The 22,804-nt window shown below is 41.3% G+C and overlaps 3 protein-coding genes across 6 annotated transcripts; 2 read left to right on the top strand and 1 right to left on the bottom strand.

Moving 5' to 3' along the window:
• Positions 1 to 1,300: 1,300 nt before the first annotated feature.
• Positions 1,301 to 5,973, top strand: LOC136441821 (uncharacterized). 2 transcript variants are annotated; one of them, XM_066438336.1, is made up of 4 exons: positions 1,301 to 1,801; positions 3,609 to 3,796; positions 4,118 to 4,297; positions 5,131 to 5,973. In XM_066438336.1, the coding sequence occupies exons 2-4, from the start codon at positions 3,620 to 3,622 to the stop codon at positions 5,233 to 5,235; spliced, it is 462 nt and encodes a 153-aa protein (XP_066294433.1). In that variant the 5' UTR covers positions 1,301 to 1,801; positions 3,609 to 3,619; the 3' UTR covers positions 5,236 to 5,973. The 2 variants fall into 2 exon arrangements, with proteins under 2 accessions (XP_066294433.1, XP_066294434.1); XM_066438337.1 differs by lacking the exon at positions 1,301 to 1,801 and adding an exon at positions 3,117 to 3,208.
• Positions 5,974 to 7,564: 1,591 nt separating this feature from the next.
• LOC136441528 (uncharacterized) lies at positions 7,565 to 17,245 on the bottom strand. 3 transcript variants are annotated; one of them, XM_066437863.1, is made up of 13 exons: positions 17,055 to 17,244; positions 16,119 to 16,245; positions 15,172 to 15,478; positions 14,519 to 14,676; positions 13,373 to 13,531; positions 12,751 to 12,965; positions 12,098 to 12,228; positions 11,465 to 11,634; positions 10,716 to 10,877; positions 10,160 to 10,349; positions 9,580 to 9,699; positions 8,467 to 8,738; positions 7,565 to 7,879 (listed from the first exon to the last, which is right to left on the bottom strand). In XM_066437863.1, exons 2-13 carry the CDS (start codon positions 16,221 to 16,223, stop codon positions 7,748 to 7,750), a joined length of 2,121 nt encoding a protein of 706 aa, XP_066293960.1. In that variant the 5' UTR covers positions 16,224 to 16,245; positions 17,055 to 17,244; the 3' UTR covers positions 7,565 to 7,747. The 3 variants fall into 3 exon arrangements, with proteins under 3 accessions (XP_066293960.1, XP_066293961.1, XP_066293963.1); XM_066437864.1 differs by lacking the exon at positions 17,055 to 17,244 and adding an exon at positions 16,921 to 16,940; XM_066437866.1 differs by lacking the exons at positions 7,565 to 7,879; positions 8,467 to 8,738 and adding an exon at positions 8,830 to 8,912 and having other exon boundaries at positions 17,055 to 17,245.
• Positions 17,246 to 17,429: 184 nt separating this feature from the next.
• On the top strand, positions 17,430 to 21,090 carry LOC136441529 (probable palmitoyltransferase ZDHHC24). The gene is made up of 3 exons (XM_066437867.1): positions 17,430 to 17,642; positions 18,236 to 18,376; positions 19,259 to 21,090. Exons 1-3 carry the CDS (start codon positions 17,571 to 17,573, stop codon positions 19,916 to 19,918), a joined length of 873 nt encoding a protein of 290 aa, XP_066293964.1. The 5' UTR covers positions 17,430 to 17,570; the 3' UTR covers positions 19,919 to 21,090.
• The last annotated feature ends 1,714 nt before the right edge of the window (positions 21,091 to 22,804 follow it).

A 22,804-nucleotide genomic window follows, 5' to 3' on the forward strand; every position in this document is an offset into this window, starting at 1 on the left:
TGTATGTATGTATGTATGTATGATTGTATGTGGTTTAGAAGAATAACTCAAAAAGCTGTGGATGGATTGTCAGGAAACTTGGTATATGGATAGGTCTTGTCATATAGAAAAAGGTAGATTTTGGGCCGCCCCCCCAGCGGCTTTTCTTGGTACTGCAGTATAACTTGCGATTGTGATTTCTCGTGTTCTATGTACCACTTCTGTTGCTTTGAAAATGTTGTTACTGTATCAATGTTCGGGTGCAAAGTTCGCGTGGTTTTTGTTTCGCGCTAAGGGGAAAATGGGGTGTTCACGGTGGTTTTAAGTTCGCGGCAGCGCTATAGTCACATACTGCTACAGTATCGGACAAAAATGTTCGCGGTGGTTCAAAGTTCGCGGTGAAACGGTCGAAAACCGCGAACATCAAACCACCGCGAACATTTCTGCATTTACAGGACTTACAGTATTTTCCTCGCTCTCTCACTGTCTTATTTGTCGCCATTTACACACGTTTCCCTCTAACAGGTTAGGCTACTGACAAACCCACCTGCTTATCATCATCTAGTCCAATGAAGCGCCAATATAGATACGATGGATGACATCAAATTCTGTTTGGGAAACAAAAGCCGCACAATGCTACACAATGGAGAGGAATTAGGGCGACTTCGCCTTCAATCTATTAATAGGAATAACACAATTGATGGATATACATTTAGCTCTATTCAGCATACGTACCGTAACAATTAAACAATAGCAAAAGAAGTGGCACAGTTTTAGGACGTTTGACACAAGCGTTTCTATGTTAAGGGCACACTTCTCTTTTTGAACCATTGAAGTATCAGATGGACTTCTGTGCGCCTGACTTCGCACCTGCTATTGTGTTTTGTAAACGGACGTACACAAAAAGAAAGGTTTCTATTATACAAGAAGTCTTAACGATCAAATATGTCATTCATTCCAGCTATTCAAGGGTCTAAGGAACATTCCTTAAGTGGATCTCTATTGATAGAAACACAACGCAAGGTTGACAGCCATGTCTGGAAGAGCTTGTCGTTTTTGTTGTCGTTTTTTGTTGTGCTACTAACAAAGTCGCGCGCGTCTTGAAACACAACACCGCGGAGGGACCCAGTGTTCTTTAAGGTGTAATTGATCACCAATCTTTTGACCGCCGGACTTAACAAGTGTCCACCGTAACGCTACAGTTGCCGCTTAACCCGTTCTCGATCTGATGACCTACGATACGTGATCTGTCCGTGTATTATATCATCGTGAATACACGCCTATCACGCTTCGACAAACACATTGAGCGATTCTCGTGGGCCCTCCTATCGCCTTCCCTTGTTGCCTAAAGGCCGGGCGTTCGGCAACACTTCGCTTTAATAGACAAAATATTCTGGGTGTTGTCAGCGACGACGCTGTTTCTCGGATGTGGTTGGAAAGCCGGTTTCTCGAGTTAGACAAGCTAAGCGACAGCTCCGTTTGAGAAATCCTACGACGACCATTTGTTTTTGTTACGTCCTTCAAGTGTGGGGCTTTTTGCTCCACTTTAGTTGGGCTTTAAAAACTTTAAAGTCCGTTGTTGGTTTTAGGGGTTGTCCAGGCGTGTGCTCGCTTCTGTTGCGACAAATTCGGCTACAAAAGAGTGTTGTCAGTACTGAGGACGTCAGCCGTGACGGGCCGTACAGGTAGTCAGGGCACGTTCACTGCGTGGACGTAGTCACAACAGAGGCACTAGTGCTGGTACTGTAAGCGTCGCTAACAGTTGGACGTTGGTTCGGACACCGCGAGAGACTTGAACACTACAGCACAGGTGTACAAGCAGGTAGGAGAACTTGTTTACTGGTACTGTCTGCGCTTGTTTTGTCTTGGTCTAATTCTGAGTGATTATAGACGGCGATGGAAATCCTGCGTGGTCGTAACAGAGACAGTATGCTTTTCAAAAATCTATAAAAACGACTGTTATATGAATAACTTTATTGCACGGCAATTGTACACGGTACAAATTATGGCAACAACTCTTAAACATAATACAAAATAGAAGTATAGAATACGTCCACGCGCTTGTCAAAACGTACTGTCTGTGCTTGCTTTGTCTTCATATGTTTCTGCGTGATTATGACTTATATACATGGCGAGAAAAGTCTTCACCGTATGGACGTAGTCATAACCTTTCCGGTATGCGCCGGAAAAAATCGACTATCAGTAGGTGCACACGCTTGTCAAAACGCATACAGTCTTTGCCTAGGCTTGGAATTGTTTTGTCTTTATCTGTTTCTGAGTGATTATAAATGGCGACGAAAAAAGGATTCAACGTATGGGTGTAGTCATAACAGTCACGGTGTATGTCAGAAAAAAATCTATAAAACGGCTGTCAAAAAAACCTACGTATTTCACGTTTGGGAACAGGTAGGTGTCAGTGTTTACATGCACTTTCGGTGTTAATATTGCCTTTAACTAGTTCAAAAAGGCGGTACGCGGTGCATTTAATGTTTGGATGGGTTTTTTTATCTTAAAGTAGTATGCACCCAGTCTGAACCTAGCCGGCAACTCAGCCTGTTTTAGCTTCAAAACCCCAGAGAATTTCTCTTTATGCAACTTGTGTATTTCTTCCTTACTTTTCCTAACTATTCCAGGGGTATGTTAACTTTCTATCACGATTGTATTCGTGTGTGTGTCTAAATACATGGAATGAAGAGCAGGCCCTTCCAACACCTATTTGTATACGGCGCAAGTCTTTTTAATTGTGCTGAGTTTCTCCCCTAAAACCCCGACAAGTCAGGACGCTTACATTGACGTCCAACAGCAAACTTGACATTGAGTCTATAAATACATGAGTATTTTGTGTGGCTCATACAAGCCTTCACAAAGAACCTTGACGTTGTCTTTACACAGCGACACTTGTTTAAAGTCCAATCAAATAAAGAGGCGTGGATTATTTGACGTTATTTGGTTTCTTTCTTTTCAATTCCGTTCAATCATGTTTGTTTGGGCAGAATAAGGCTCGCATTCTTTTTCTATTATGCCTATATATAGTGCAATATTATACGATAAGTGCGTCTACGTCGCCTGGTGCAAGTTGTCATGGTAACGTTTGTGGTCCCTTTTGGACTTTTGTTTAATATACATAAGGAATATGTACCCTATTGTGGTTTTGTCTCATCTATTGTGTTATGGTGCTTAACCTTGAAATACTGTAGTCGGTCACAATTCTTACTTTAAGCTTGTTGGGGTAAGTAGCTCAATTATGAGCCCTTAATCCACATGTGTACCTCTTTAATCCTCATGATGATGATTCCTCTTTGGCTTGGCTTATATCTCACTAGCTTAATTATTCGACTAATTAAGTCTGTTTCTATTTTGGGATTTAATTGTAGCTAATCCGACTCGACTACACAACACTTTCTCCATGCTTGGCACATAGCATAGGTACATGTAATTGCCTCTTAGCAACGTTAACGCCCGGCGATTTCACGTTAATGACAGGCACTTGTTATTGATAATTGCTAGCCTCGGCACATCGGCATGTCAAGGGATTTGAACCTGTGTGCTGGGCCAAACATCCTACCCGTTACCCTAACACGACGCTTCTAGGTGACCAGGAACTTAACCCATGTCCGTTGTTGTCTTAGATCCAGAAGACATGAAGAAGAAGCGAACCACCCCCCGCTCCATCTCCCCCAGGCGGCAGAGGGACATGCTCCTCCCGGTGACCAAGCGCGTCTGGCCGAGCACCTACTGTGACCACATGCCCCGACTCAAGTCTCCCCTACACCTGGACACAAAGTTCCAGAAAGGGTGGAACGAACTGGACTTCGAGGTACGAAAAACTGCAAACATGAGAGAAAAGTTTCCGAATATGACGACCCGAGTCGACAAAAACGTCTTTTTCACTGACAAAAATGTGACAGCGAAAGTGTATTACAAATAATCTGTCAAGTACTCGAAATTCAGGCGTGTTTTCGTAGCTTGTTCGTAGCTTTTAACATGGCAGTTTCTATAGTTTCGATCTTTAAATTTTGTACTGCATCTTTATTTGTTGTCCTAGGCAGTATAGGAATTGATGTGAAGTCAGAACACTTGTATTGCTTCCTAGATTTTCCTAAGGACCGCAACATTAATTTTCATCTTGTCTTTCCAGAATCTGGGCGACAAGCCGGCAGTTTCGTATCATGACATAGACGACCGTAAGCCGGACCGGCGGGCCAAGTCCGTGGTGCTGAAGTCAGGAGGGTACCTGAGCACGGGGGACTCGGACGACGAGGACGTGGACACCGCCCGCAGGATGGTGGAGACCTCGATGAGTCTGACGTCTCCTAGGGTGAGATACATGTAGAGGAAAAGGCATTCACCTGTACCCTGGGAACCAGACTTGGACCGGGCCGCTAGCGAGATCCTTCGGCGGCCCGAGACAGTCAACCCGCCCGATCTAAATAAACGCTCCGGGTCGGGGAGTTGTAGCCCGGGGAGTGGTTGTTGGTAAGGGCCGGTCAATTCTCGGGACAGAACTCCCCCGTTGCGCTAATTTGTATTGGCGGGCCGAAAACAGTCTGGCTCCTAGGGTAATTCACTTGTTGTGTGCCGAAGTCTAGTGACCAGTTTGTTTTGTTTTATTCATTTTTATTCATTTGCACCACAAGAAAGTACAAAATACATAATACGATAAAGAATACATAAAACAGGTGAAGGAGGGGGGAATATAGGCCCTCCTGCTCTATACTAATCAAAATTGATTATAATGGATAAATGATAAAGTAAAGTAGTACAGTACATAGAATGTGTTTCCCTGGACGGTTCCTTGCATGGTGATATAGTTTTGGCCAATCCCGATGAACGTGAGACTTCAGTTTTCACTTCTTTACTGAGAGTTAGTGGGTGAAAAATACAATACTCTGCTGCTTAACCGAGAGTTGCAGTTGTCGTTTTCTGTATGTTAATCAATCTGTATCTGGGCCACACGTATAAATGCACACTTCTGCGGTACATGCATGTATGTCTTATTTGTTTTCCTTGGTTTGGCTTATATTCCTAAGCAAATACACTGAGTACACCCAGGAAACCTAACGATAACTTTTCTGAACCTTTTGTTTACGACTGCCTTCAAATGTTGCTATGACTGGAAACTGACACTCCGGTCTCTATGTCGTTATACAGGCTTCAATGGAACGCGACAGGGCAAGCGGCTGGCGCAATGTACTGTCCAGAAACTCCGCAAGGAGGCGCTCGGGAAGGAAGCAGGCGGAGAGCCCTTTCTCGTAAGAGGGACATGCTGTTTCTCCACGCATTATGCTGCTATATAAATTTATTTGTGCTATATGAGTGCGCAGCATTGTTGCAGATGTATTCTTTAACACACTTAACTTTTGATTGCAATGCACTGGGTTAAACATGTTAAATAAAAACAATCAATTTTGAGATAATTTTTCGATGCCAATCAATGCAAACTGTCCTTCATAAAAGCACATTGTGTATTGTATATTTTCAGTATTGACTAAATACTGTGATAGATATATGGTGAAATAAACTTATTAAAGTTAGCGGTTTATATGGCTTTTCATCCGGCCGAAGTTAACAAAAACTTGTATAAAAATTTCCATTTCAATCAGGCAGACAAATTTCCAGGACTATTTGCATGATTTTCCTACAAAACATTCTTCAGATTTCCATATCAAAGTCAAATTAATTGTGCAACTGCAGCTTTTAGTAACTAACATAGGCAACGTTTTGTGATATAGCATCGGTTCTATGAAGTGTACTTCAAAGAGGCTCTTGTAACTATTTGAAAATATTGTCTCCTAAAAATAACAAGGAATGCATTTTTTTCACTTTCAACATATTGTTATTGGAATATAAACTGTAGCACACACAATATGCCTTCATCCACACTGTACTTTCAATGTACAATGTAACAGCACTTTACTTGTACACTGTGAACACTTTACACATGTAGTTGATGTTGTTGCTGTATACTGAATAAAAGAAAATGTACACACTTTACAGTCTGCAATTCTTTGTACAAATCATATAGGCAACTCCTACATATGCATTGGGTAGATGGATTGGGTGAATTCTGTATTTTAGGACCATCATTAATATGGAGCAGATATCTTCACTTCACTTCAAACAAGGACACAAACAAAGACATATTCAAATTAAAGCTTCAATCAATTGACAGCAACACACTTACTTACAAATATATCAATATACATGTACCAATAGACCTTTTGTGACAAGTGCTGAAGGTTGAGTCTAGATTTTCTATCTCTGTATGATTCATCAGATACTAAACACATGGTTAAGTGAGCCATAATTTGCCATTGGATACAGTTGTACAAATCAGATCATTCTGTAATTGAGTCTGGGTAATCCTCAGACAATGAGGAAAATGAACAAAAAAATGCACAGAGTGAGTGAGAGAGTAAGCGCTTACTTAACCTTTTCCCTGCTGCCTAACTCTGTGACCAGTAGAGAATGGGGCTGCTTCAGTGTGCTAAAGGTTAATACAGAGCATGGAAAACTTTTCATGGCACAGATGTGGCATCCTGGTATAATAGTAATACTATGTATAAACAAGTTCTGATCTGAAATAATTACTGAAAAGAACAAAATTTGTAACTGTATGTATTCCAGGTACAATATTTCTATTTACATAAAGCCCTATGAACAATACAACCCAACATAAGGAACGTTTTTCTAACACGAATATAAACCACATGATAAGCATTTCTCCTGATTACCATATAAGAAGTGTAATTTCTCTGAAGTCAACATAGCAGCAAGTTAGTAATACAGCTGAGAGATTTCATGCTACAATGTCTGATTCAAAACAAACTCATGGAATTCCGGCGGAAATCAGAGGAGTGGATGCATTTTCCACATGTCGCAATGTAATAATAAAATGTCATACATGTGGTATTTTTCAACTGTTGGAATTTGGTCCGGTCGGCATTCTTGTCCGAGATCTCTTTTGATACTCAATTTATTAAAGAGTAAGTTCTAGTGGTTTAGGGTAACTGTACAAAAGACTATAAAATCATAGTAAAACATAATAAACAAATAAACATAATATTATACACCTGAAATTTATCAAGCTTTCCATTCACTTGGCAGTGGCTTGGAATAAAGCAACAAACATGTGTGCTATGTTCAGGGGAGTTCATAGCCCATGATACACAAAGTTCTGGGGAAGTTGTGTTCTTATCAAATCAGCTGCACTTTTATATTGTTCCTGTAGTTTTCACTACATACAGTCAAACCTGTACAAGTGACCACCTCTGTGTACGGACCACCTAGCCATTGCAGCCACTTTTGACCAAAACATTAAGAATCCTGTCTATAATGACCACATCACTAGTAGTCTACTGTGACCAGTATTTTAAGTTTTTAAGTGGTCACTATAGACAGGATTCTTAATGTTTTGAATCCTGTCTATAATGACCACATCACTAGTAGTCTACTGTGACCAGTATTTTAAGTTTTTAAGTGGTCACTATAGACAGGATTCTTAATGTTTTGGTCAAAAGTGGCTGCAATGGCCAGGTGGTCCGTCCGTGCTATGATTCTATCCCTGGTAGAGTCGAACCTGTCTATAATGACCACATCACTAGTAGTCTACTGTGACCAGTATTTTAAGTTTTTAAGTGGTCACTATAGACAGGTTCGACTCTACCAGGGATAGAATCATAGCATGAAAGCACAGATCATTGCATGTACTAGGGATAGAGTCAGGAGTATTTCACCAGGCTAACATTAACAGCAGTAGTCAGCCTGTTCAGACCAGTAACAGGTGAGTGATGAACTCAGTAGCCTCGGACGTCTCTATTCTGTTCTGGGCTGGTGTCACCTGCCCGGGGAGATGAACCCCCTGGGGTAGGGACACGGCCACCTGGGTCACCTCACTCACCTAGGAAGCAAAAACATCATGTGTTAAACTAGTAGTATTTATTATTTGATTATACTACTGCTGGGGTCCCTGACAAGGGAGGGCAGCAGTCGACTAGTCTTCACACCGGGCTTCACAGGTTCACGCTTGTTAGGCTGCACACCTTAATGTCCTTCCTGACCCACTCCAAGCAAGACTTCCTCAGTCTTCCACTACCTCCATAGCCTGGACACTACATTTTGGTAAACTGGTGTATCTGTTTTGAAGAACAAAACTCTTTGACAGGGAATGTGAAAACAGTAGCCAGATTTAACAGTAGGTTGTTCTTTTATTCTTTTCAAAAACTCTGTTGTCTAATGTTAGTCCAGACATCCAGTTGATTTGTCAAAAAAGTAATTTGTTTGTTTGTTTGTTCCTTAAGACCTACATCTACCTATGCAAAGACAGATGAAGGAAATCTGTTCATTGCTCCTCCATTCATTCTACCAAACCAACAAATCCGCACACACAGAAATATACAGTCCTTGGTGGATGTACCTGTACCAATAAAGCAGCAAGTCTATCTCCAATAGTATGAGACCATTTTGCATGACAAAGCGAAGTCTTACCGGAACATTAACAGTCATCGGCATGGTTGTGACAGTCTGTTCCCCCCCACTGACCGGTACGGCGTTGACTTGGACGTTGCTGACCGGTATGATCTGCTCCTGGAGCTGTATCTGACTGATCTGCTGCCTGAACTGTGCGTCCTGCGACTGGACGCTGATGGGGATGTTCAGCGCGTTGATGTCGATCGTTTCCACGGGTTTGACTTCCACCAGGTTGGCAGTCTTGAAGTGAGTCTTGATGTGAGCCTTCATGTTCGAGCACTGCTTAAAGCCTGGGGAAAAGATTAAAAGTTTTGAAAGTTAAGATTTGGAAATCTATTAGTACTAAATTGTAGATGGATATTGAGCAGTGCAAAATTCTCTTAATGAGATAAAATGCTACTCAAAAACTTTCAAACAGAAAGCAGTCTGCTCTTGCGCCTTCATGTTGGAGCACTGCTTAAAGCCTGGGATGAAACATTGAAATGTTTGAAAGTTAAGATTCAAAACTTTATTTGTACTAGAATGCAGACTGATATCAATCAGTGTAAAATTCTGTTGAAGAGATAAAATCTTAGCAGTCTTGAAGTCTTGAAGTGTGTCTTGATGTGAGCCTTCAACATTTGAAATTTAAGATTTGAAAGTATACTTGTGAATAAATGTTGAGCAGTGTGAAATTCTTTTGGAAAGATATAAAATGACTAATACCAAAACTATAAAAAATTTTCCTTGTGTCTGGCATGGAATGGCGGGGTGGCTAGGCTAGCAGACATGAAATTGAGAGGTCACCAGTTCGATTCCTGGCATTCAAGGCTGGAAGCTGTGTTCTAGGGAAAGGTACTTGACACGACTTTCCTCACTCCATCCAGGTGTAAAAATAGGTACCTCGTTGGATGGAGGGAGATAGGCTCCACCTTCCAATACCGTGCCCGAGACACAGTGGTCAACAACCAACCCACTGTCCTACGGCCTCAAACTTGAGTCAAAGGCTATGGGACTACATGTACCTTTGCCATGTTTACGCACATTAAGCATAGGAAAACAATTAAGAATAGCAATTATGACACACCCAGTTTTACCAAATACATTGTATAGACCAACATTGCTTTGAAAAAGGAATAAAAATCTTCCTACCAGCATTGCAATGAGGACAGCGGTAAGGTCGGTCATCACTATGGATACGCTTGTGTCTGCGCAGCCCGTTCCTGTCCATGAACCCTGACCCACACACCTCACAGGTGAAGGGTCGCTCACCTAGAGAGGTTAAAGTTCACAGTTCACTGACTCAGTTACAATTTGTACATACATATTGTATATGAACATAGAATACTGGTTTAATTTTAGTTAGGCTCAAAAGTAACTTATGTTAACTATTGTGTTATGAACTGTGATGAGGGGGGATATACTATCATTAATTTATAGACTGTTGTTGCACTGCTATTATTGTTACCTGACAACTATTATGTATATAATAAAAGTCCTTTACGTTTGGGACTGCATTGTAAACACCACATTAACTATTTTTGTATATATGCAAATACAAATACGTTTTGGCTGCATCTATAAGCAGCGACACCTAACTACATGCACAATGTGAACCAGTCAGAATTGCCCTGAAAAAGGTGACAGATGGTCACCAAAATGTCAGTGGAACAAAACACTTAGTTGTGTACAAAGAGTCTTTTCATTCATTAAACAACTTGATTGTGTTTACCAGTGTGTGTTCTCTCGTGCCGTTTGAGGTACTCCCTCTCTGCAAAGCCTTTCCCACACGTGCAGCAGAGGAAGGGCTTCTCTTTGGTGTGAGTCTTCTGGTGACCGCTCCAGGATGACCACTGGGTGAAGGCAGCGTCGCAGTATGTACATTTGTAGGGCCTCTCTCCGGTGTGGATTCTCTTGTGCACCTGGAAACAAACCATAGACATTGAGGATACGAAGTAAGACTGCATTGCTAGCAAACTGATCATGGCACAAACATGTATTTAAACTTATAATAAAAAAAAACATTAATATTGAACATTCCATCATTTTCTGTGAGAACCTACTACTGAAACATGCAGGGCAAATTTACAATTCCAAAAGAACATTCTGTGTATTCAGAAATGTAAGAAATGCATTGAAAATTTATCATTGCTGTAAAGGCATCGTACATGTGTACATGTATCTCTATTTTCTATATATCTGTACAGTTCTTTAAGATTTCAATTTATAGATCCTGCAAAAAGGGAGCCAATTTCCATATACATTTTCTATGACCATTTCTGCCTTACCTTCAGGTCTTTCAATGTGTAGAAACCTTTCCCACACAGCTCACACTGGAAGGGCCTGTCGTTGGTGTGTTTTCTCCGATGGACCTCCATCTTCCTGGGTGTCTGGAACATCTCACCACAGAAGTCACACTGGGTGCTCTTCTTTGTCTTAAACGTGGGGTCCTATAGATATAGATATAGACACAGACATAGATGGTACAATATATTCTCAACAATCTGAGCTCTGGTTGTTGTTCACCTTGTAGTGCCTAGTAGCATATACATGTCAGTCAGCAAGTCTCCCTACTGCTTCAGTAACGGTAATTTTCACGGAAGGGTTGCTATCCCTTCCCCTTTAACGTGCTCGAGGCACCTCCTCGAATACGGCACCCTCATTTTACGTCCTTTCTGAAAGAGGAGTGCAGCCCCAACAGAGCTGTCCTTCCCAGGATTTGGACCGGGTCTCCCAGTTACCAACTAATTGGAACCAGGAGCTCAACTGTGAAGCTGCTACCAGTTGAACTATAGGGACACCCCTCTATCTGGTAGCGTTAAAAATAGTTGATTTGTTCTCCTGAGCCTGATTTGATCACAAAACAAACATTTGCCCAAAACAAATCCTGGTATCTAACCCTGTTATAGCTGCCGATATAGCTGTTGTATCATTTGCAAAGAATGAGGATGAAAGAGACTCCGCAGCTATAAAAGGGTTAGATACCAGGCTACATGTACATGGTCAATGTCTTAATTTAGTGAAGTCATTGCTGTACCTTGAGGTGCTTGTCCTTGTGCTTCTCGAAGCACTCCAGAGTCTTGAACCTCTTGTCACAGATCTCACAGACATGCGAGGCGGGGGAGTGGACCGTCCGCTCGTGACGCTTCATGTCGCCTTTGTCCATGAACTGTCTGTCGCACTGGTCGCACTGGAATGGTTTATAGCCTGCAGAAGAAGTACATGTAATGCCAATACCTTCATAGACCCAAATGTAACATTAAAAAACTCTGAAGAAAAACTCAGAAGAAATTTAATGTCCACAACTTCATAGATCCAAATGTAACATCTTCAGAACTTTAACTATTAGAGCTTATTCTGAACAAAATCTGTCAACCACAAAATCATAGCAGTCATCAGTATATTTTCAAGAGCTTTAATACATTTTACATCAATTTTTTGTGATACATCTAAAACAGATCAGATGGCAATGGAATGACTATCAGAAATAAGTTTTATTTTACCTCAACCAAAGTTTTGTATATGACAAAATTCCACAGCTAGCTAATCACCAGTCCTTCATTTGTGATTAATTTTGCTCCCATTGAAATTTAAATGACTTCCTCATTATCTGAGATACTGTGTTGGAAGATCTCCTTTCTTATGCTAAGTTTAAGGTTTGCTGCAGTACCTGTGTGTTCCACCTGGTGGCGCTTCAGCAGCCTGATCATCTTGAAGCTCTGCCCACACTCCTCACAGGGGTAGGTCTTCTTGCCGTGGTGCAGGCTTCTGTGGCTGTGCAGACTCTGCACCGTGCTGTACCTAAACCATAGAAATGGGAAGAAAAATGTACTGAGTAAAACAGATTAGATTAACATTGCTACAGGAAGGAGACCACAGTAATCAAGGACAAATGTGCTGTGCAGGCTCTTACAATGTATATGTATATGCATATTCCTGTGCTGCAGAAAAGGCTCTTCAAATTTGCAATTTCATTATGAAGATGGAAATCAGCCAAATTCATCAGTGCACATCAATTTTTGTTTGTTTTGTTTGAACCTTTGTTTATTCATGATAAGCTTTTTTTGCAAGATGGTATGGAAGACATTCTGATGAACACAAAGGTGAAAGTTAGCTGCATATTTCTTTCCACAATCTTGAAAATATTTCCACAGGTTGCAGGTGTGTATTTTTGCTATGATCGGTCCCTACATTTTGCAACACTTGTCATACCCCAGTAACTAGATTTCTGATCTTTTCTTTTTGAAATGAAGTTATTTATATATAAAAGTGTATGTTAGCACTGATTAGTAGTGTTTCTACATGTTGCAGGTGTGTCCCTACTTTTTGCCACACTTGTCACACTCCAGTTTCCTGTCTGCAGGGTCGGTCCGTTTGTGTCTCCTCCTCCTTCTCCTGGTGGGGGCGGGGGTGGGGGAGCCCCCCGGGGTGTAGTCCTCATCCTCACCCACATCTGCACCGTCCGTCTGGATGTAGATACTCTTCATCCTCCGCTTCCTGGGGGGAGGGGAGTCGTCTCTCGCTGGGGAGGCTAGCTCCTAAAGATAGATGTTAATGACAATGATAATAATTTTCATTGCATATCTCAGGCCAGAAGGGTTAAATCAATGTAGGATCCTACCTAAACAAAAGAGAAAATGAAAAGCATGTACTGTTATACTACATCTAAATCTACAGTTTACTTAACACACCTTGTCTTATGAAATATATATCGACGAATTCACAGAATTTGTTAAATTACATCAGTATTTGACGGTGTGATAGTTATAAATTATTGAAACAAGTCATAAAACTATAGCAGAAAGAAACTATTTCTAGTTTGTCTTGATTTTTTTGCAGAACACTTTGTATATAAACTTTTTCCTGTTTTCACCATATTTGTAACAAACACATTGCCCAATTCTGAGTAAATAGCCAAAGAAAGCACACTGAGAGATTGCTGTACCTTGAAGGAAATTTTCTTCCCCCGAGTTCCCATCCTAGACGGTGGTGGAGGGACATCAAAATCCCTTCTTTTCCTGGACCCCCCACGTGTTTTTGTCTTCTCCGATGCAGCTCCTTTTCCTGACTTCCCTTCTTCAACCCCATCTTCTCCATTCCCTTCCTGTTGTAAGAAAGAAAATATGGAGACTTCATGTGTTAGTGATTGACAAGTAGAGTTGACAGACCCAGGTACTTCATTTAACTTCTTTTATAGATCACAGTTTACTTAACAGGTGATTTTTCTTGACATGTTACAAAAGCACAGTGACTTTTGTAAGATGCTCTACGACTTTACAAACATGTGGATACAAATGAATTAACCTACATGTACGTACAACCAAGGATAGATTTAACCTCCTTGGCACAAGTGTATGAATAAATCAACATGTTGACCTCTTAGGACCTCTTTGGACTTGTTTCCAAGGATAACATTGTCTGAATGTATAAAGACAATTCAAACTCTACTTCTGGATAAAAATTCGGAGATTTATTTCCGGATGTTTCGAGTGACATCCATCACTCTTCTTCAGTGTCACTTAAGTGAACTAGCAGAACTAACCAGCACTTATATACAATAACTAGAAAAACTATATACCGGTATGGTGTTGTCTTACCATAGGAACCTTCCTAACACATTTAACATTACAATGTGTTGTCTTACCATAGGAACCGTCCTAACTTATTTTACATTACAATGTCGCTTATGCATGACTGTGTTATTTGCCATGTAAAAACTGTTTTTTCTAGTTATTGTATATACATGTAAGTACTGGTTAGTTCTGCTAGTTCACGTTAGTGACGCTGAAGAAGAGTGATGGATGTCACTCGAAACGTCCGGAAATAAATCTCTGAATTTTTATCCAGTAGTAGAGTTTGAATTGTCTTTATATATTGTTTACCTGGATGTCTAACCTTCACAAACGTAGCATTGTCTGAATGCAATTCAATTTACATATAAAACTAGGAGAGACATACAAGTATTAGAAAATTAGGGAGGCTTACTAGTATTAGAAAACAGCAACTTTAACAGACATACATGTAATCATTCTCTTCAAATTAGCCATGTTTTGAACAATAAGTGAATCTGACAGTAAGAAGACTGACTAACCTGATTAGCTGACCCATCAGTGGCCTGGCTCAGTGTAGCCGCCATCCCCTGTCCAATCACTGACAGCTGGTCCGACGAGGACAAACTCTGCAGCTTGGCATTTCCAGCCTCCTCGTCACTGGAAACAGACTCCATGGCGGCCCCTTGGTCTGTCTTACCTGCCAACAATGTCAAGAAAATGTCCAGACTGTGCATGAAGTACAAAACGACTTATACTCTGCTGGTGGACGTACTGACTACTTTAACCATCTAGTACCAGCTCAGAAAAGAACAATAGTCATGCCTTCAAGTACCAGAGTTATCTACCTAGAATTGAGGTGTTCAAAAATGTGTTTTTCCCTAGGCCTAGAACTATTTTTAGCTAGGATTTACAGACAGAGCATCCAAAAATTGGGGGGGGGGGGGTCAAAACAGTCGGAACCAGAGTTCCCCAATGGGCTCTATGGGTTAACAATACATGTAACCCATTAGCTTTGCAAAAAATTGTCAGTCAATTTACATGCTGTCCCAGTGACTGGTATGAGGAAAGAAAAGTGGAACACATGTACATTTGTGCATGTAATTACAAGGGAAACAGGGCGTCCTCTTGGTGTCCCCTGCATAATGGCATCTAATTCTTTGTTTTCTTAGTGTATGGCATCCAAAAGACACACCTGTAGTACCGACTCCCACAGCGGATCCTACCGCCGTACTAATCTGAATCTTGATGACGAGGTCTAAGATCGTCTCCATCTCGAACAGCTTGGCGACCCGGATGAAGTCAGAGTGATCCGGCTCCTCCGGAGGAATCTTCCCCGTGTACATGAACTCCAGGATGTGGGAGAAGCTGTCCGGGGTGATGTCACTGATGGCCAGGTCAAAGGGTATGACCCCACTGTTCTGGTTACAGAAGAGGGTGTGGAAGTGAGCGCTGTAGGAGGCCAGGATGGCCTTGTGGGCGGGGAAGGACTGATCCCCAACCTGTAACAGTAGAATAGCACAGTGATTTACTAAAAGGCAATCAGTTGGGAGACATCAAGTGTACCAAACAAGATGTCACTCATAATCATATTCTACATCTCTGGCATTTGTATCAACTAGATGGAAAAAGTTTCAGTACACCATTATGGATATGTCCAATAGCACTGAGAAATTAAAAAAAATTAAGTGCTGGGTAGTTTTGACTTTTTGCTTTCAAAATTCCCTACTACCATGTAGTATCAACCTTCTCCATACATATGTAGGTAGCTGTTATGCGCAAAGTGTTAGGCAGCACAGAGAAGAAGGTATTGCAAGCATTTTGCTAGGATATGTTATGGCTATCTGAGGGAAAACGCAGAATTGGACTATTTGGAGAAACACACACTACTTTATTCAAGTATTGACATTGATTTGAAAGAGACACATGACTCACAGGTTCTGCATTGATGACCGCCATAAAGGACAAGACGTACTGGAAAAACTTTATTCAGTGTACCTCACCGGAGTAAATCCAGACGAAAGATGATGATGATGAGATGAACGTTATGGCCGGGACAGATGGACGGACAGACAGATGGTTGGATGGATATCAAAATGTATGGCACTGTGCTTCCAAGTACATTGAAAATGATATGAGTACCTGTATGTTGACATCACACAGCTGTCCCTCCAGGCGCTGTATGTTGAGCGACTGCAGCAGGTGGGCTCCCAGGTGCGAGGTGGCAGCCGGTACACCTGTATCCATGGTTACAACATCTGGCTCCAGCCTGAATCAAAATGAACAAAACAGGACTTTGGAATCAAATATAATATAATATATAAGACTAGCAGTATTACAAAGGGAGTTCAGAATGCAGGGACATTTGTTGAGAACCAGGTTTGATGTTTAATTTTGAAAGGATACCCCAGATGAAATACCAGTGTTACCAGTGTTACCATTAGTGATTACCACAATATAATTTAATGATGATGATCTGAGATAATGAATTTCCTACAAATACTTGAAGTTTTTAGAGAAACCGTGAAAAGTCATGTCTCTCTTGGAAGGACCCTTTCTTTAGGTTACGAGTGCAAATCTTGGAATGTGTCTCATTGTCAATCAGCAATGACTTTCAAACTTGACCTTCACTAAATTCCAAAATTATCAACCCAGTTGAATGCATCTTGGAGGTAGAAAAACAACTTTTTCCCCTTCTTTTCTTTAAAAATATGAAGGAATTGAGATGGAAGACTGAAGGGACTTCTTCTAAGTCCTGATAACATATCATCAGAATAACATAACTTTGTAATTTACATTTTCTAACGTTACACAATATGTCATTTAGAGTGCAAAACTTAACATCAAAATGATAGTTAATCTGCTTTCATTTTCCCAAAATAATCCAAGGATTTCATCTATAAAACCCTCTAAAACCTCAGCTAAACACATAAAACATGCAGACTTGTTCCTGCAGCCCTGTTATCAGCTGTGACCTATGTGGTCTCTCCACCCGACTGCTGAGAACTCACCAGGCAGCCATCTTACCTCCCAGAACGGACGATAAGGGGTCTTTTTTCCAGCCAAAATCAAACTTACCTGCTTCTTAAAGGAAATGCGAGCGGAGAATCTCCACCAAAGTAGTTTCAACGGAAATTATAGATATTTCTTGGATGTTTTCTTGTCACTATGGCCTTGATATCCATGGAAAAACACCTAAAATGCTAAACAATCGGTTGGGAAAGACAATCTAGCTACGCTGCATGATGGGAAGGGCTAGTTCATTCGGTAAAGAGGGGGTTTATATTAGCGAGGAAAATTATATTTCATAGATCAAATTAATAATTAAACAGTTTTGATACTGTTGATTTATCAAATACTATTGTTGTTAATAATTGTGAACTTTTTGTTCATTTGGATCCCATTGTATTTTGGTTTAAGAGATAATGCCTAGTGAATAAGTGGAATAATCCACGAAAAGCATAGTGGGAAAACCTAACATCTCGAAACGAGAAGCCTTCCGGGTTCTAGTCCGTTCAAAAACACAATTTTTGCTTCTTTAACATCTTCTGTACTTTAAGGGATACATTGTAAGTGTCGGCACGATCGGTAGAGATGGAGGGCACCATAGACCAAAGCTTCGTCAGGAGAGCGCGTCAGTTTTTGCCGAAAAGTCGAGGAGACAAGGTTGGTTTCCAACGACCTGTAGCGCTTTTCGTTACGTTCCGTTTACTCCCAAACAAACGGACATCTTCAGTTGCTAAACTGTTATGGTTTGATTAATCGACATTTTTGTCAGCCCATATAACCTGTAAATTGCGGCCAACATAATGTAGGTCTTTGAAACCGTGGGTGTAATCAATTACTAGTACCTCCTTAGTATCATGCTGCTAAATGATAAACAATGCTGCTCAAGTTGTGGACAATTTTATCCGATCCTTTTATCCCACGTAATTGTCTACAGTACACTGCATGATTATCATGCTATGGTGCACGTGGCGACTGTTGGAGGGCTTCTAATGTTAGCATGCAGTCTTATAATATACATAATCAAGCCCTCACAACAGCTACATAACAGTCGCCATGGCTACAACATTGTAGTGGAAAGTAGAAACGTAAAAAAACAAACATGTAGCAGGTCTTTCAATACTTGGTCGTACAGACATGTGACTCTAGTAAACCACTAAAAGTATAACCACTCAAAGGTACCAGAAGTCCTGTCTTTTGTGTTTTTGTTGTTGTTGTTTATTTTTATGATGAATAATGTTTCATTTTCTCAGGTGGCGTTTGCTTTCCTTGTGTTGATGATTCACCTGATCTTCTACTTTGAGCTGTACCGAGTTCTCCCAGAGATCTACCATGAGCCCTGCCTGGCTAGCTACATTCACACAGCCTTCATGGCATTTGTATACGTCAACACGGTGAGATAGTTTGTATGAACGATTAGGCAAGACCAGTTTGATGTAGATACATGTACACATACAAACACTCGTTCTTCCCCCGCACCATCTCACAATGGAACGCCCTGCCTGGCACGGTTGTATCGGCTCCCACTGTTGAGTCATACTGTGCCAGGCTGGAGGCCTGCCCACCTTAGCCTGGGACCTCCTCCTCCCCTACTTTGCCCCTTGCGGGGTTATCTGGGGGTTAACGATTATGATGATGATAATGACATGTAAACATGTAAACCTTTTTATTGAACTTATATGTTATATGTATTCAATAACAAATGACTAGAGGGTCTACGCTGAAAATAGACCAGCCTGGCGAGCCCTATGCATGTCTGCAGCCGCCATGCAACAGACTCTGATGCCTGCCAACGATTGATTGTATTCAATAAGGCTGTTTGCCTGAAGTAAGAGCAAAACAACTTCCAAGGTCACCCTCCAGACTGAATCCATTTGAACGAATTCTACAATTTTTCAATAGGAGCAATCACAACGATGTCATGGTGATGCAGTGGTAGGCAAAAATTAGATGGAACACAAAAGATTAATACATGTTTATTAATGATTTGATCTGAATATCAAGTAGTACTCTAATCTGCTAACATCGTTCATTGAATACCCCAGATGTAGACAACCTTATGTCAGACCCACTGGCACTATTGGTACTCATTTCTTCTTCACTCTGTCCTTGTCCTAGCCAGTGAGTACCATCCTCTGTAGTGACCGCTGGCTCAAAAAAAATCGAGCAAGCGGTCACTACGGAGGATGGTACTCAGGCTATCTTTGTCCCTCACCCCCCACAGGTGTTTAAACCCTACATCTGATCTTACCACCTTCTTTATTCATTCCCCCCAGGTTGGTAACCTGTTCATGATGATGTACGTAGACACCACCACTGGTAGCCACGTCCTGCCCAGCGTGTTGAAGCCTGGCTGGCATTTCTGTGCCTCGTGCGAAGCCAACGCGCCGCCGCGTTCCTTCCACTGCTGGGAGTGCGGCACGTGCATCCTGAAGCGCATACACCACTGTACCTTCACCGGAAACTGTGCCGCGTGGGCTAACCAGCGCTACTACATCGTGTTCCTACTCTACATGAGCATAGGGGCGGTGTACACAAACATTATGAACTTTGACTATGTATGGGATGTTATGGGGGGGCTGACTGTGAAATCTATCCTGACAATGTTTGCCCCTTTGATAATGTGGTTAGCAGGGATGGCCAAAGCACACACTTTCTTTGCATCCCTAATGTCTATGGTGTGTCTCATAGGGGGAGTTTTTTCCATGGTGTTATTCTATTTCCACAGTAAGCTGACTCTCATGAACAGAACGGTGTTTGAGTTCAATAAACGGATCAGTGATTACGACTTGGGGTGGCAGCGGAACCTGGAACAGGCCTTTGGCACCAGGTGGCAGTTGGTGTGGCTATTTCCTCTGCTGCCGTCACCCCTGCTGGGAAATGGTTTGGAGTTCCCTGTGAATAGTGATGTTTCAGAGGCAGTGAAAGACATGTGAAGCACAATGTTTATTTCTGTGTTTTCTACTGTTATTATGTTCCTATATGTTGAGACTACAGTAGATCAGGTAGATACCATCTATTCAAAAAGAAAGATTTTTCCAGTGTGCCTCACTATTGTAGAGTAGGCAAATCCACACAAATGCACACAAGGGTGAGTTGCCAAGATAGACATAGTTGATCTATGATGAAGCACATGCACATCCCTTAGAAGATAAGATTACTAGAATTAGAAATATATATTTAGAGTAAACAGATAAGTGCCATGGTGATCTTGAAAAAATGATGTTGACAATCAAGGGGCCAAGTTCAACAATGCCTATTGTTCTGAACAAGGAGGTTTGTGTGATTTGGTGTAGCAATCATGGTAAGGAGTCAGAATATTCATTAAGATATTAAGCCATATCACATATCAACAGTCTCAGGACTGTCTCTTGTCCCTCCGTCCCAGGGCAAAAAATTGCTTGTTGGGACAGAAAAAAAATTCACCCCATTCGGCCAAAGAATCTGACATGTGGTTGAAGAAAATGTATTTTCAAAAGCTTAAGAAATTCAAATTCAAAAATTAACAATGAGTGGGTCAGAAAAAGATGGAGACAGCCCTGTGCAGTATACTGTAAGTAGCAAAAAGTCCACGAACCTTAGGTGTATTGTGTGTATGCACTAGACAATACACTAGACTTACATGTTCTCTATTACCACTGGTGACATATCATAGAACTTGAAGTAGGAATAAAGTGCCTCATCTGTTGTCAGAATTTATCTGAAGGTGACAACCCTATTCTGATGCCATGTTTCCATGAAGTAGTTTTGTAACTAGCCTTTAGCACTCTGATCAGAGAAGCCGTTTGGCACCCAATTCCCTGTTGTTCCAGAGTTAGGCAGCAGGGAGAAGGTTAACTTCTCATTAATTATGTTGCACAGCTGTTTATGTACAGCATCAATGACAAGTCAACTTCCCAATGTTTTGATGGGTTACAAAGTTTCTTATCGAGGTGGACTGTACATGTAGATGATCCTGCCTTGAATGATGATTTTAACTGTTTTATTTATGTGAAGGAATCGTTTGTGTATATTTTGTGGTTTATGTATATTGTGTGAGTAGAAGGGTTTGATAAATATGCCTACATTTCATGAAATAAAGATGAATAAAGCCAAAAAATGGTTAATATATGGAGGTGTCTAGACATAATATGTTTTCTCCATGTGTAGGCGGCATTTCAATAGATAGCTGCATTTGCTCTTGTGCCGTAAGTGTGAATTGGCCATGATTTCCTGGAGCCTGGAAGTAAACAGTGTCCTTCAAAGAGGAGATAATGCATAAGGAAACAAATTACACCTGTGTCAATAGTTTGATAATCATGCCATCAATGCGTCAAATTAAACATATTGTTTGAGAGTAAGTCGATCAGGATAAAACGACTGAGCAGGCAAATGTGAGCGCTTGGAGACGTTTTGTAAAGGGGCGCGTTCTTTTTCCTGATTTCGTAAGGGGCACGGTGAATTCTACCTGCGACATTTGTGGAAAAGTTTTCGTCAATTCCTAAGCGCGAAGTCGTCACAGGAATACAGTACATTCTAACGTGTGTGTGTTGTAAAGGGGCGTTTCTTTCTGAGTATCCTAAGAGGGGCACGATGACTTTTACCTGCGACATTTGTGGAAAAGTTTTCACCAGTTCTATCTCTCAAAGTCGTCACAGGAATACAGTACATGCTGACGGGCCGTCAGCGCACCGGTGTGGTATATGTGGAGCCTTGTTTTCTAGAAGAGACAGCCTGAAACGCCATGAGCTGACGACACATGACTCCAGCAGGCCTACGTACGTGTGTGACTCCTGTGGCAGGGTTTTCCACAGACGGGATCACATCGTTCGTCACTTTCGTGTGTAGCACACCACATCACACGGTAAAACCCTTGTTTTGATTATATGAAATTTCAACTGTTTTAGATTTTTCTATACGACACAATATAAACATTATTACGTGTGGGGTGAATTGCAACCACAGCATTGCTAAACTTCAACAAGGTACTACCGGTAGTACTATTACATAAAAAGGGAAGGTGTCCGAAAACAATTCTATACTATCCCTCAAAATAATAGAGGTAACGTTACATCTCCGATTACAACAGAGTTTCCAACAGTGGATACCACTGGTTCATTTACAGCATTCGTGTTGCTAACATTGACTAGTCAGCACATGGAATACGTTTCTTCTTAATTTCTGTTCAATTAGTCAAGTTACACAGATAAAAAGTGTTCAGCATACAAATAGCTAAACTTTTACTTTAGGAGTTAACGTGGTATGGAAATACTCTAGTACAGTGAAACTGAAACTATAACATTTTGTCCCTAATTATAAACAGTACGATAGATGTTCGAAAAGTCTCTTGCTGGCAGAGATTTTCTTTTGAGAAGAAAGACTCGAATGCACGACTTTTGTCGTCTCTACCAGACTAACTACGCTGGCTATTAGTAGAATAATTTCCATTGGAGTTTGGTCACGCAATTGCAGTTTCGTTTGCCCGCATAGTTCCTAAGAGGAAATGTTATCCTTAAACGCATTAATCATCTCTGTATGTAACGTTATGCAAGAAAGATTATATCGTCAACCTTTCCCAGGAACCTTGCACCTGCTTCACTGGATCCGGTGGAAACGAATGTCGGACGTTTCGGCCCATGGACAGCTCGCCCCCCCCCCCCCCCCCAAAGATCAGGACGTTTCGGCTCAAGGTCCAGGACGGTTCGGCCCCAGGCTGTGGACGTTTCGGCCCCAGGTCCAGGACTGTTCGGCCCAAGAAAATCATGATTATACCGATCGTGACGCGTGAAGTACCAAGATACGTTGTCTGACAAAGGGACGCGGTCTCTCTTGAAAATAACGTT

Source organism: Branchiostoma lanceolatum, chromosome 9 (genome assembly GCF_035083965.1).
Source record: "Branchiostoma lanceolatum isolate klBraLanc5 chromosome 9, klBraLanc5.hap2, whole genome shotgun sequence".
Taxonomy (NCBI): domain Eukaryota; kingdom Metazoa; phylum Chordata; class Leptocardii; order Amphioxiformes; family Branchiostomatidae; genus Branchiostoma; species Branchiostoma lanceolatum.